Source organism: Rhopalosiphum padi, chromosome 4 (assembly GCF_020882245.1).
Source record: "Rhopalosiphum padi isolate XX-2018 chromosome 4, ASM2088224v1, whole genome shotgun sequence".
Taxonomy (NCBI): domain Eukaryota; kingdom Metazoa; phylum Arthropoda; class Insecta; order Hemiptera; family Aphididae; genus Rhopalosiphum; species Rhopalosiphum padi.
The window spans coordinates 12461760-12477644 of NC_083600.1; the positions used below are offsets into that span (position 1 = coordinate 12461760).

Below are 15885 nucleotides of genomic sequence, written 5' to 3' on the forward strand. Positions count from 1 at the left end.
TGTGATATTGAAAACAACGGCTGCAGGTAGTTTAACCGCCTATTTTTTTAATATAGAGTAGTGACTGAGTCTGGAATATGAATAATTGTGTTCACTGTTCACTACGTATTTTTATTATCTGACGGGTTTTGTGCCACTAAATTAGCGGTTACTGGTTTTATTTTGTTTAATTCTTCTTGATTATTAATTTTAAGCCAGAACGGTTAACTTACTATGATGTTATGAGAAATCAATTTAACGATCTATCACCAATATACATTTATGACTTAATTGTAAAATGAAAACAAAAAATCAAACAATGAATTCTGTAAGTAATAAAAGAGAGTACCTTTAAAATTTTTTTTTATTTAAATAATTATTATGAGAAAATATATAGTTATAAATAAAATTAGGTATTAGTATAATTTTATTTTATTAATTTGTCATTTTTCAGAAAAAAATACAAAAAAAATTAGATCTTGAAGAAGTATTTTGTATCGCATGCAGGTGTATTTATTTACAACCAGTTACAATGCCATGTGGTCATACACTCTGTTTAGAATGTTTCAAAAGTATGGTGAATTTAACAGCATACCAGTGTCCATTGTGCCGCAGGCGTATTAGTAATTGGCTTCGAAAATTCAAAAATGATTGGGATGCTATGCTTAACGTGAACCTTTGGGAAGCTATACAACAACAGTACCCAGTAGAAGTACAGAAGAGGTTAAATGATGAAGATGATGGCCTTGAAGAACGTAATTATTAATAATTTTTATCTAATACATATCTAGTAAATGTTCAGTTTTCACAATCCTTTCTATCAATGGCATATTTACAACTTATTTTTTTGGGGGGAGGGTGGTAAAAAGTTTATTATACCTATTATATATTTTATTGTATATTATAAATATTTTTCTAACATATCTACAATATTATGCATTATACTTAATAACTCATTAGGCTTTTTAGCTAGTTGGGGAGCTATATATTGTGAGGGAGTTGGGGGTTAACTCACCAATGGCAACTATAAATCAAGCCATTTCTGCGGTAGAAGGGATTTATATTGCATGCCTAACTATCTTGCCACACCATATCCAATACAATTAATTAAAAATTTATGGAACTTTACCACTTGGAGACTGTGAGACAAGTATAAGATAATAGGAAATCCACTGGACCTGGTAAGAGAAAGGATCTTACCAGCATGAACTGTCCCAACTTAATAAGGTCTTTGGGCCGAGTGCCAATGGTCACAGATGACACAAGAAAACAAAAGTGAGAGAGACATCTACTTGTTCTTCTATGGTCTGTAACTAACATATATCATTTATAAATGATAGGCGTAAGTCATAAAAACTCAGTACTGTAGTCTTCATAATTTAAAAGTAGATTCATACTAATAAAGTTGAGTAACTAAAAAATAAAATGTACTTGAGTACTTTGTAACCTAAACATTAATAAATAGAAAAATGTGATGTAAACAACTAGATATAGCTTGAATCAATTTTTTTTTTCATTTCTAATAAACTTTGAAATACAAAGTGACTAATTAATAAAAAAAAAATAGTTTAGGTATTATAAAATGGACTAATTAACAGCATTGTATAAATTTATTTATGTTAAGGCATTACAAACCATGACTTTAGTCGAATTAAACTCAAAGAAGGAGAAATAAAAAAAGAATTTGATGACATGGAAATGAGTATTTATAAAGAACAAGAAGAAAAAGAGTTGCAAAGTTTGGAGATTGCTAAAAAATTACAAGTACATTAAATAGATAATTTAATTTATCATTTTAAATACTTGTCATGTTTTAAATCATTTTTTTCATATTAAAAGGAAGAAGAAAATATTAAGATTCAAAAACAAATATCTTTGAATGAAGAATTAACACGTGGAGATTCTTTACTTGCAACGTCAATTCAAGAAAATGTAAGAATATAATTTTTTTTAATATAATCCTAGTCATGCAAATACAAATTAATATTATTGATAGATAATGAAAGAACTTCATCAAGAAGAAATAGTTTTAATACAGTCAGATTTGGATTTGGCCACAAAATTACATGATCAAGTGAGCATATAGATATATAAAAAAAATAATATTATAATAAAAAACAAATGATTTTATGTTAAAGATATCGACTGAAACAAAAATGTGTACAAATAATTTAGCTTCTAAAGTGAGTGAGACATTTTTAATTTTATTACTAGTATGTTTATAAAATAGAAATTCACTTTATTTTTTTTTTCTAGAAAAATCAAAAGAAAAAAGGACCTTTGGATAAAATATTTTGTAAGATGTTTAATAGCTGTACATTGTTAGCTTATTGTTTAATACATTTTATATGTGTTTAGCAAAGAAAACTGAGAATAATTCTAAGATACAATGGAGTAATATACAAAATTGTAGTTTATCTAGCACTATCTCTTCATCCAGTACAATAATTTCAAATCAATCTTCTAATGCATCATTTTCAAGTAAGATAATTTAAAAAAGTATGTCTAAGTATTGTTTGGTAATATGATAAAATTATTTTTTAGGTTTTCCTTCAGATCCATGTACAAGTTCTTCAACTACAGATGTATCTGAAATATTTGAAGATGAAAATTTGGATACTTGTACTTGTGGACGTTTACAAGATAATTTGACTACAAATAATCCTTGTGCATTTTGCATAGCTCAAATAGCATTGTTGAACAAATTGTGGACTCAACAACAAAATGATTTTTTGATGGCTAAAGATTTAGAGAAAAAATTACATATGAATAATTTTGAAGATTATAATTTGAGGAAAAGATCAAATTCAACTATTGGTCTTGGGCATAAGAAAAGAAGAAAACTGTCTAAAGGACAATTAACATTGAAACAAGTATTAAAGGACAATGGCAACACAACATTTTGTAAATAGTATGAATTGTTTTTGAAGAAATATATAAACTAGGTATTAGGTATATAATTTAGAAATAATAATTAAAGACATTGAAGATTTAAATACTTATAAATACATTTTGTAATAAAGAGAAGAATTTTGTCAACATTTAGTTTTTTTTTACTCTTACCAAATTTAAATAAAACATAACACTTGATAAATTTTAATTTTAAATGAAAAGCTATGTAGCATACAATTATAATTTTTAATAATAAAAACAATATTCTATTTATTTTTGATAAAAAAAAACCTTATTTGTGATAAATTTATACATTCGTGTATTTACATACAGAGACTTATCGTTCTTCCAGGGTTAATGTTTCTTGTGGATACAGATTTAGTTCTTTCATGGTTTGAGTAACACCTAATGTTGTCAACTGTAAAAACCATATAATTGATTATTTAATAATGATATGAATAATAAAAAAAGTATTAATTATTTTTACTTACATCTCTTCTAGGCCAACTAGAAATTACTTTAAACTCTTCTTGACTGAAGCCATTTATATATAAATAGTCAAACAACACCTAAAATATTAACTTGTTATTAAAAACTTAAACTTATATTTTAATAAGGCCTTTCCAGGATTTTAAAGATTGGTTGAATTCTTCAGTCTTTTAAAATGAAAAATCAGCCAAAAGAAAGGCATTGAGACTTAAATGATAAATTAACACATAGTAGTGAAGGATTCAAATAAATGACTGTACACTGTGTATACTGTGTGTTAAATTTTAAAGGTAACAGGAAATAAATGAACACATGACTGAATTTGATCCAGAATTTTTTTTATTGCGTACTCACATTTTTCAATGCTTTATCTTAATCATGCATTTAAAGGTATAATTTATTGATAAATTCAATGATATTTTTTTTATAAATTTGTTGTAATAATAAATACACCTTGTAGTTTTAATCAAAATAAATTATTATAATACCTATAATTACAAATTACCTAAATTAAAACTTTTGACTGTCCTATAAACGTCAATTTTGAAGATATCAAAAAACTGTAAACATCAATTACTCAGAAAAAAATAAAGAAATCCAAATACAGTATCAAAAGTAGTGGTTCCTAATTAAGACATTTTTATTTTACTGTACATGCGCTGAATAGTTAAAAATTTGAATTTATCAATTACAGATGTATTTATATATCATGTATGCAGTAAAAAAATTCCAAAACAAAGTAGACAAATTTAAAATCTCTTTTTTAAAAAAAAACCAATTTTCTCAATTCCAACAATTTTATCCTAGTTTTGGGAAGATTTTTTTTTGTTAATATTAAATTAATCTATATGTGCACATATGGTGAATAAAGAAATTAAGAGAGAAATTATTTTAACTATACAATAATATTTCAAACTAAAGATGTTACAACAGTTACATTTTAACAAATTCATTAAATATGTAATTGTTCTCATTTATCAATATTTTAATTTTATACTCAAAATTGTCAGTCAAAATAAATGTATGGACACAATATTTATGTATATTTATTATTTAATAATAAAATAAAACAAAAGGAAAAAATATTATAATATAATGAATAGTTTACTTGTAAATTATCTGATGCCAGAAACCGTCGTTCTAAAAACTTTCCAAGAGGAAGCCTGAATCTGATTTTTGCAACTTGATCACCAGGTTCTGGTTCTGCTGGAAGAGATGCTACAATACGTTGTCGAATAGCCTAGAAAAAACAAATTTATGTTAATAAATACAATTTAATAAATCTTATTTTACAGTAATACCTCTTTTTCCGCAGCAATTTGTCTTTCTTGACTTTCAATTTGAGATCGAATTGCCTTTTCTTCCATTTCTTGCACTCTCTTTGTTTCTTCTTTAGCTCTAAAATTATATTGATTTGTTTATTTAATAAAGTTTTATAACTAGTATTTTAAAACTTGTAAATTAGAACTAAAAACCTACACACCTCAAATTAAAAATATGGTTCAAACCAATAAATATTATGAATAAGTATACCAACTACCAATTACATTAATAACTAAAAAAATAAAAATTAAGAAGATATTGTTCCCACATATTTTCTCTGTCTTACTAACATATAACAAAAATTTCCATACAGCAGAATTAATTTTATGCTGTTAGTTTTAATACTAAAGTCAATTTACCTATTATCAAACTTAAAAGATAAGAATATTATCCAAGGAATTTCAGAAACTTTTGTTGATATTTTTATTCTAAGATGAGTTTAGCTGTAAAGAATATTACACCTTTAAAATGTTCTTAACTCGCTTTATTAAATTTATAATATTAATAAAAATCTCATGAGATTTTCAAGATAATTACCTTACCTTTAAGTTATATAACAGGTAAAGTGACTAATATTAAAACTAACAGCATAAAAATAGATTTTGTTGAACACAAATTTGTTGTCGTACACATAAGACGAAGACAAAACATATAATGACCTCTTAAGAGGGCACTACACTCACATTTATTGTTTCCGTCTTTTAAATGTGTAACATAGCAAATTTTAACTCAGCAATTCACATTCAGCTTTGTTAGTTAAAAAATTAGAGAGAATTGACTTATTATGAAACTTCATATTAAGAGCATTATCTGTGTTGGTATGATGGTTTTTTTTGATAGTTCAATTTTTTGGAAAATTAGCATACATAAAATAATGTATTTAAAAATGTCCATAACTCCCTCATAAATTGAACTATTTTAAACAACCCACATACAAATAAAGATAATGTTCTTACCGTCAAGTTTCTAACTAAGTTGATTCACTCTAATTTTTAAACTACCAAAATTAAATGTGAATTAGTAAATTTGCTGTTATACGCTTAAGAAGCGTAGACAATAAATGCAGGTGTAGCGTTCTCTTAAACTGTTGAAATATACCGATCAATAGCCAATGATTGTTGATAGGCTTCATCTTGTTCTACTTTAATCATTTCTCGCATATTACGTTCCCCTTCTTCTTTAATTTCCACTTGCTGTTGTATAGCAAACATTTCTTGAGCATTTATAAGGCTCGATAATAATTCACTTATATTGCAATCTCCTGTAAAATTTATAATAGGCATTTAGTAATTAAAATTAAAAATTACAGAATGAACTTTAATGAAGTATTACCATTTATAACTGATAATATTTCTGTATTTGACCGATTACGCGTAAATAACACTAAAGCTGGAAGCCTGTTTATATCAATAGCTCTCAAAGTTATTTCAGCCATTGCACCCAATGATAGAGAGGCTGATTGCAATATTCTAAAAAAAAATATATAAAAATTGTATTTACATTACAAAATTTTAAATTTATTTCTAGTTACCTATTTCTGTTAGATGGGTGTGTCATGTCCCATCCCCATACTAAAAAATTTGTATTGAGGTATTGTACAACTGATTCAAAACATAATAGTTGTGTGCAAAATACATTTGACAACACACTGCGATCATGGTGCAAGTATACAGCTAATAAACGTTTCTAAAATAAATACATTCAAAATTATTGATTTTAGTTTTATATTTTTATAGAAATAAAAGCTATTTTATACAGTAAAATATAATTTGTAGGTAATTGATTATATAATAAATTTCAAGTCCTTATATCATGTTAATAATACTTACATCTCTGGCAGGTTTAAAACATGCAATTTTGATAGCTTGATCCAGTGTTCCCAAAAAAAACTGAGGTCTCATATCACCATAACGATTTTGAAATTCATCAATGAACTGAATGACACCAGCAAGTTCATCTTCAGTATCTTCAGCAACTAAATAATTTATAATCCAATTAATTACTGAGAATAAAACATATTATACAGCAAAAAAGTTTGTGATATTTTGAATTTTCTCTTTTATTCGATATTATATTAATAATAATATAAAATGTACCTGGCATTTATTGCTTTTTTGATCAAACTTACTTAATGGACGTATCCGAGTAGGTGCCTCAGTGTCCATGAACATAGTATCAACATCATCATCGTCGTCGTCAATACCACTTAATGATTCTGCTGCATCCTCAAATGGATCTTCTTCAGAAGATGATGACGATGTGGACGAAGAAGAAGTAGATGATGAAGGCATTGGAGAATCACTTGTTTCCATATCAACAGCAGACTGCTTCAATAAATTTTTTTATTAATAACTCATTCAAAATACTATAGTAGTCATTAGTTAACTTGCTATAGTGGTGCTGTTACGTCTAACACTAACAAATAGTAGTATCATCTAAATAGTTAGCTGTACTCTGTCTAGCGAGAGAATGCGCTGCAAACCAACCAAAATCAGTTATTCTACGCATTCCTTAATGATACCCAGTCATAAGTGAACCAGTTTTGATAGTATAGTGATGCGCATAATCGCTGCGTTCTCTCGCTGAACAGACTATAAGTAATTTTAAGACAACTATCCCAGCATGTTTACTTATCAAGAAATACATATTTTATAGGATACCAATAATCAATCACCCCCAAAAAGTTTTTAAGTTTTTAGTTTTAATTTTTTTTTAGACAATTTAAGCAAGTTAAAAATAATTAAATAAATTAACTATTGATTATGTTTTTTAAAAAATCTAGTATATTTGATGAGGTTATATCCAGAGTAAAAAAGTGATGACATTTTAACAGTGACACAATGACTCAAGCAATTTGTATAATGTGAATAACCAAGTCAGTAATTTTGGATTGACCATACATTTGAAATTTATTTATTTTGTTAATTTTATAGTTCATATATACCAAATAAATAAGATTGTTTATTAAAATTTTAAGAGAAATAAAATCAACACCATAAAATACTATTATTATAAAATTAATGGCAAGTCAATACATTTTTAATAGGTTTTTGTAAGGGACCATAGTTCATTATAAGTTACATAATAATAAAAAAAAATACTTACATTTAATCTAGTGTTGTATCTTCTTCTGGTATGTTTAAGTATTGAGTTTGATGGCTTCAATTTAAAATCATGCACTGGGTAGTTTATATGAGATTCTTCCAAAGTTGTAGCAGGAGTAACAAAATGCGGCCAACCTAACCATTGTTGATTACTAATAGGCAATTTAGTCAAGTTAGCAACAACTTCTTTCACTTGTGCAACAGTCTGATCAGACGAAAATGACAATTTATAAACTTGATATTCACTTGAAGTTGTAGCCTCCATTGTTATGTTTAGAGTGAACATTCGCAAATTAGCTCTTTTAAAAATTAGTAAAAGAAATATAAAATTAACCAGATAATATAATCAAAATATTTAATAAATATCATACCTTCCATTTAGCTCTTGATTTAAATCTTCATCGCCACTGTTAAGATTCAGCTTAAATCTATCTGGAAGGTTAAGTTTGGAAAGTGTATCTTTATTTGAAGGATGTTGATTATTTGGCCACCCATTAAAATTTTGTAGGCAACATGGTATGTTAGTTTCAGCATAAACCATTGTTTTTAAATCATCTAAAATAAAAATAATACTTATTAAGTAGATAAAATTGTTTAATATGTAATATTTCAAACATGATATAATTTAATTTAAAAAATCTAAAGTTGTACAAATTAAAGAACTTAATTAATTAGAGTATAGAGTAAAATTAAAAATACAAGGAATAAGGTATTATATTTTGTTAAAGTAGAGAACTAATAATAGTATTAAAACTGTTTACCTACAACTTTTATAAATTAAGTATTGTCTCATTAATTGTGAGCTTTAATAATAAATCAGGTAATGCATTTATAAATGGAAGTTTAAAAAAAATAATGCAAATAATCTTTAAATTATAATATTATAAATTTAGCAACAATTTTATGTTTTTTCAATTTTTTTTTTATTATTATTATTATTATTATTGACAATAGTTTACCTACAAATACTTTTAAAAGATTTATAAACATTAATTTTATTACAAAGTAATAAATAAATGTATTTAAAAATAAAAATAAATTATTAGGAAATTACCAATTGTTGAACTATCGTTGACTATTATTGTGGCAATTATATGGCCATTTTGTTCAATTTCAATAGTAATTAAACGATGAGTTTGGTTTGATGTTGACGCAATCATACCCCTGAAATCATCTGCAATCATTACAGTTGGTGCATTTAGTTGAGTACTGCGTCCTTCGGACGGCAAGTGTTGAGTGTGCTTAGGCGTGACATGTTGGACAGCAGCCTGAAAAGTAATAGATTTGCAGATGACTTAGCTAAGCTAATACAAATATCATTTTTTGATAGAAAGCTTGTGTAATTACCAGTAAGTCCCAATCGAAATTCGACAAGTGCATCAATGCTTCGCCAGCGTTATCGATACCAGTAATGGCCTATAGTACAATAAGACAACAATATTAGAAGGAGGTCGACGGGAGTCCTTTGTCCCCCCACAAACCAGAATATATTATCATTATTATTACCTGAAAATCAGCTATAATGCCATTTTTGTCGTCCATGTTGCAAGACAGTAGGAGTGGTGTCGATAAAACGAAAAAACCACCAGATGGATCAGTTGGACATGACGAATATTACTGTGGCTGGTACCTACTGCTGTCTGCTAGTGATGGGCACCGTGTCGCCAGACGAATCTACTTGCGCAAACAAAATTGGGACGTTAATATCACTTGTACGATAAGCGGACGAAACGACAATACGTGACGGTGAAACGCGCTGCGAGTTGTAGTAGTTTATACTCTACGACGATGTTATTATTAGTTTCAAATTAATACACTTCGAACGTTTCGACTTCCAGCGTACACAGTGCTTTGTATCGATATTCGGCAGAGACTAGTGTTAGAATTGTGGGGCTGCAGCGCGCACACACGACACACAACGGGAACGTCGGGAACAACGGCGTAAGTCAGCTGTTTAACAGTGGCCGTGCGGGACCTCCACCATCAAACCATCAACCATGACTTGTCACTATGTAGCAATATAAAGATTATACAGTGATTGTACTTTGTGTACTTTACTGACGTGGTGGGCGAGTGGATGCGTGAGTGCGGGCGGGCGTTCATCCGTTGGTATTGTTATTTGTTATGCTATTGCCTATAGCTATATATAATATATATATATATATATGTAGTAGGTATAATATTATTATAGTTCATAGTACACAATATAGTAATGTTATTGTCCGATAGTCCTAGTCCGTACTCGTCAGTCGTCGCCCGTTGGCTAAAAAGAGAAAATTCGACAGGCGACAACAGCTGCTGCTGCTGGTACCATCTGTTATTATAGGGTATTACTAAAACCCGTGACGGGACGGGACCGATTCCATTCCAACTGTGATAACAAAAACAGTGTTACCTGGACATGCCCGACGAAAAAAAATACTTTCTAATTACCCATAATATTATATTTTAATCTATTTGATATTTTGATATATTTAAATATATAACTATTGTCTATTATATTAATTAATTATTTTTTCAAATATAAAATATACATAGCATTAACCAAAAATATAATATTAACAAAGAATAAGAATTATTGTGAAAACAGTATATACTCGTATTACTTAATTTAATAACATAACATATATCATGGGCTACGGCAACATAGTTGCCCAGCTTAAGTGACGATCTGCAGTGAACTCCCAAACATATAAGCGTGCGGAAAGGGCGTGCTGAGCTTGCTCAGTCACGCCCTGTGATTGTTCATGGGCCGAAGCGCCTGATGCCTGAGGCCCTATGCCTGAATCTACCTAAATAATTAAATTCATTAAATTTTAGATAATTTTTTTAAAGCGAATTTAAAAAAAAATTGAATAATTCATTATCATTAATTTAAGATTTAAGCAGGATACATTTGTCTTGGTTGATGCTATGGCAGGCATGTTTAATATGAATATAACTCATAATACTACAAAAATGTTAAAATTTTCCAAGGTTTCAGAGGAAGATATATTTACTGAACTGAAACTTAAAAAATTATCAAAATGTATGCAAACTAAATGGTGATACTATAATGAATTTGTTTATGAATGAATTTATTGGTTGAAAAAAACTGGAAATTCCACAATATATACTTGTGTTTTTAAAACTTTAAAATTTTTACAACCATACCTGTAACTAGTGTAACTAGCTGTACGTGCAGTGAACGCGTTTTTTCAAAATTAAACATAGTAAAAAACAAATTTAAAAATATAAATTATGCAATACAATGGGTCATGAACGTTTGAAGTCAATATTAATACTTTTCACAGAACAAGAAATGGTATCGAATGTATATTTAAATGCAGTAATATATGAATTCAATAATATGAGTAATAGACGAATGTCTCTTTGAGTACATAAACATATTTATGATTTCTAGCTAAGTAATTCATAATTATTAAATTTGTTAGATAATTATATTTATTTTAATTTACTAGTATCTGTTTAATGTTAAGTATTTAAAATAATTTACTTACAATTATTTTAAACTATGTAAGAAAAGGTAATAAAATGTTGATCAGACATCAGAAAGTCGATGATAAATATGGGCACTACCCACTTTTAGAGTCTGCGCACGCCTATGCTTCCAAATGATTTAAAACTTATAAAACATAAATAACAAATTAAAGTAGGCTATACTCTATCTTTTGGGGCGTGTATAATTTGAGCCAAAAACAACCTGAAGAAAAAAACATTTATGTAATTTGTGCCACTTTTTAAAGTTGTTTAGTTTGCGCCACATAAAACTAAATAAAATGACATTAGATAATCTGCACCATTTTGTACCTTCAAGAATTGTAATTTGCGCCACTTTTAAATAACTAAACAATTTTTTTTTACAAAATAACATATTATTGTATTTTTAATTATTGATCAATCAAGTTCATCATTTTAATAGTTATACATTTCTAGAAAATTATTAAAAGTAATTAAAAAAAAGTATTAAATAATTATAATTCCAATGTATAAAATTCAGCCATATTAAAGTAAGTTATAAATAAATGTATATAAGTATACTTAAATTCTAACAATTGAAGTTAAAAGTGTGGCGCAGATTACATATTGTATTTCGTTTTCTGTCATGGCACAAATTACTGAAATTAATTTTTAGATGTGACCAGTGGCGTCAGCGGCATGCGCAGGGGGGGTGTTAGGGAGATATTATGACATCCCCCCCTTAAAAATAAGTACCTATCTGTTCAAATAATGAAACGATGACAAAAAAAAATCCATGTCAATTCATGCATATAATTATGATTTATGACACCCCCCTTAAAAAAATCCTGCGTACGACACTGAGTGGCGTAGCCTGAATTTTTTTAGGGGGGAGGATTGTTATAAAATAAAATAAATCTATAATATATTAATTGAATGATAATGACTAATATCACCAATGCAGTAAAAAACGTGAGTACGGCATAACAGAATACATTTTACCACGACCAAATGAATAATGTATTCCTATATTATAAACATTATATTTTTGATAAAAATGCCGTCGAAGGGGGGGGTCAACACCTAAAATCCCCCCTGGTTACGCCACTTGATGTGGCGCAAAATACATGTACCTACTATTATTATATTTCGGCGCAAATTACATACGCATTTAAATCTACCTATTGGTGGCGCAAATTACAGGTACCTAATAAAATTGGCGCAAAATACCTACCATCTCCCATCTTTCAATATGAGAATTAATAAAACATATTCATTATTGACGATACGGTATATGATTCCAATGTCACAATATCTCTTGCCCGGTTATGGGTCAATATTTTGACGGGATGAGCTGTCGTAATCTTCCAAATTATTTAAAAGTTATAAAAAATATAACAAAAATTAAAGAAAGTCATACCATACCCTATTTTTTAATACAGAATTGGAAAAAAATAATCATTATTACAGAAACGGGACAGGATTCCAATGTCATAGGTGCTGTAATATAGTCCAAATTGTAGACGGGACGGGCTGTAGTCAAGTCCCCAATGATTTAAAACTTATAAACCGTATACCAAAAGTTAAAGTAGATTATACCCTACCTTTTGGTAAAAAAAAATAGCATAAAATATTCATTATTAAAGAAACGGGACAGAATTCCAACGTCACAAGTGATGGAATATAGTCCAAATTGTAGACGGGACGGGCTGTAGTCAAGTCCCCAATGATTTAAAACTTATAAACCCTATACTAAAAGTTAAAGTAGATTATACCCTACCTTTTGGTAAAAAAAAATAGCATAAAATATTCATTATTAAAGAAACGGGACAGGATTCCAACGTCACAGGTGATGGAATATAGTCCAAATAGTAGACGGGACGGGCTGTAGTTAAGTCCCCAATGATTTAAAACTTATAAATCGTATACCAAAAGTTAAAGTAGATTATACCCTACCTTTTGGTAAAAAAAAATAGCATGAAATATTCATTATTAGAGAAACGGGACAGGATTCCAACGTCACAGGTGATGGAATATAGTCCAAATAGTAGACGGGACGAGCTGTAGTTAAGTCAAAAATTATTTGAAACTTATCATCGCAGCAAGTTGAGGAAGTAACTACGGCGGTAACACCACCTTGTGTATCCTGTTGTATTTAAAAATAAGAGGGCCGTAAAAAAAACCAAAGCATGTTGCAATAACGCATCGTCTAGCCCGAGCATTAACAGGTTGACTGCCATGTAGGGTGAATTGACCCAACAAAGACTTTGACGAGATTGCTATTATAATTTACATGAATTCTTGTATTTTGATTTATGATTTAAATAAAAAATATTAATTTTACAAAAAAATGTCATAGGACAATATTTCATTATATTACTTTGTTGAGTAGTATTAGACCGTAAAATGTGTGTGGGGCTTATATACCCTACATGGCCTATGTGGAATACGTAGGGTGATAAAGCCCTACGTGACGAAAAAATATTATGTACCCATATTTTGTTACTTAGTGACTATTGAATACCTAATAATAATAATAAAAATAATAATAGAACAATATAATAACTTTTTTATTTATATTTAGGACCATATACATTATTTTATTTTACTTTTAAAATTATAAAAATTTTACAAATTTTTTTTATTATATTATTATATTATTGTATGACGGTTCGTACAATAGTGATATTGCAATAGTCGAGAATGATTAATGACAGTCCACGGATAACATTGTATTTGTTCAATTTAAATTAAATACTAAACATCGATAAGAATATGGTTATATTTGGAAAACACGGTCGTTAAAATAAAAATAGATTTTATTTCATAACGAGACATTATAATATCTCAAAACCATTTCATAGAACTTCCATGGAGGCCACGTCAAAGTATTTTTCCATATAGAACTATGTATTGCAACGGATCTCAGAACCCTACGCGGCCTAGAAATATATTGTAATTGTAGGGTCTGAAGACCCAACAAAGCCTGACAGTAAAATATACTAATAGGTCATTAGATCCTACACGGCAATAATAGCAAGTCTCGTAGTTTTAGCGTGGCAGTCAACCTGTTAAAAAAGTTAGTATAATTTTCAACAACTGCACCTATTGTTATTTCTTATCGTGTGCCGGATGCTTTGTTACTTGCTTACTGTATTTTTTGGGATTTTCCTCTTCTAATGCGTAGTGGCATCGTCTAGATAATATGCCATTGACGATTTTTGTAAACAACAATAATATTATGGGCTAGACTTAACCGAATGATAACAATATTATTAAAATAAATTAAATTCTGTTGTTATTTGCAGTCCAGACGTCCAGTCCCATGCTACCGTGAATGTTAATCATGTGCTTAATTGATTATATTATATTTTATAATAGCTTACATATTATTGTTTTTTAATTTAATTTATATACGTGGTGTTTAGATCGGTAAGTTTAGAAATATATTTAATTACAATAGTGTGTACCTATGATGTAAAATAGTTTATTAAATTATACAGCCATATTGGTGATATTTTTAATAGTCCACACTTATTTTATAATTGTTGATTTAATTTTTATATGACTTAAATAAGTTATTATGCTTTATTTTTACCAAGACATTTGATTCGATTATATTTTTATCTAAATGATTAGTTAAATCATTTTTTAGTTTTTTCATTATCAGTCTATACGAGTATAGCAAGTTACCTTACAATGGATAATATAATATTTGTTTGAATATAATATGTACATGTCATTAAGTAACTATTAATTGTAAGATCAGCAGTTTTAGGCGGTTATTTCAACAAAAAAAATTTAACATATATTTAGGTATGAATTACTCTTTTAGATAAAAATATAAACAAAATATCTATCCTAAAAATGAAGTTAAAAAGACCTTTTTTTCTAACAACTATACGTTAACGTATTATCTTTACTTTGCAGGTGAAAATACTTTTTAATAGATTTAGTAGAGTTCCTAAATTGAACTTTTGGTTTGATTGGATAAGGTTTTTTAATTTTGTGTTCTGCATGTGCGTATTTTTACTAGTTTCTGAGCGATGATGAATCTATTGATTTTACAATAATATGTGTGTGCACATTTTTATCTAACCCACTGTATAATGTACAATCGTAAAATAAATATAATAAATTATTTTTCTTTAAGATTATAAATAAATGCAATAGAAAAAAAAACAAAAAAATAATAAAAATCTTAACAAGATAATCAAATTAATTATTTTTATTATTATTCAGTTAAATTAATTAATATAAAAATATATAAAAGAGTAGGCAAGTGGGTGTTGCTCTGTTGTACAGTTAATATAATACCATCGTATACGAAAAATGATTCTGAGAGAAAACAGTCAGTTTTTGATGAAATTATTGTGAATAAAGTAATTTATATACCTATAACCTATTTACATGGAACCTTGTTTGAAATTATTAATGCTTATAGCTATTAAAGTATACTATAGTTCTGTTATAAATAAGCTAATCATCTAAGATAGATAAATAGATAGATTTTTGAATAAAATATTATCAAAGAGTAATTCTAATTCATTAGTAAAAGGTGACAGAATAAGTCCATATTTTTTACCTGAGTTTACTAAAAACGTACTGAGGCTTTGTTAAGAATTTTCTCTATAGTCAA

The 15885-nt window shown here is 28.1% G+C and overlaps 2 protein-coding genes across 3 annotated transcripts in view; one reads left to right on the forward strand and one right to left on the reverse strand.

Annotated features, from left to right (window-relative positions):
- On the forward strand, window positions 1–3020 carry LOC132929799 (E3 ubiquitin-protein ligase RNF168-like). Its single transcript, XM_060995371.1, has 9 exons — window positions 1–307; window positions 434–734; window positions 1604–1743; window positions 1819–1911; window positions 1976–2053; window positions 2118–2162; window positions 2236–2275; window positions 2338–2460; window positions 2524–3020. Exons 1-9 carry the CDS (start codon window positions 278–280, stop codon window positions 2889–2891), a joined length of 1218 nt encoding a protein of 405 aa, XP_060851354.1. The 5' UTR covers window positions 1–277; the 3' UTR covers window positions 2892–3020.
- LOC132929796 (FAS-associated factor 1) overlaps window positions 2970–15885 on the reverse strand; it is a 23305-nt gene continuing 10389 nt past the window's right edge. Inside the window, exons 2-15 of one of the 2 annotated variants that reach the window (XM_060995364.1) lie at window positions 9294–9461; window positions 9135–9203; window positions 8842–9055; window positions 8159–8342; window positions 7789–8086; window positions 6812–7010; window positions 6513–6658; window positions 6215–6369; window positions 6016–6152; window positions 5782–5944; window positions 4662–4758; window positions 4469–4600; window positions 3363–3440; window positions 2970–3289 (exon numbers count right to left, since the gene is read on the reverse strand). In XM_060995364.1, coding sequence (XP_060851347.1) covers window positions 3209–3289; window positions 3363–3440; window positions 4469–4600; window positions 4662–4758; window positions 5782–5944; window positions 6016–6152; window positions 6215–6369; window positions 6513–6658; window positions 6812–7010; window positions 7789–8086; window positions 8159–8342; window positions 8842–9055; window positions 9135–9203; window positions 9294–9329 — 1989 coding nt within the window. In that variant the 5' untranslated portion in view covers window positions 9330–9461 and the 3' untranslated portion in view covers window positions 2970–3208. Of the gene's footprint in view, window positions 3290–3362; window positions 3441–4468; window positions 4601–4661; window positions 4759–5781; window positions 5945–6015; window positions 6153–6214; window positions 6370–6512; window positions 6659–6811; window positions 7011–7788; window positions 8087–8158; window positions 8343–8841; window positions 9056–9134; window positions 9204–9293; window positions 9826–15885 lie in introns of those variants that run through there. The other variant, XM_060995365.1, reaches the window with a different exon arrangement.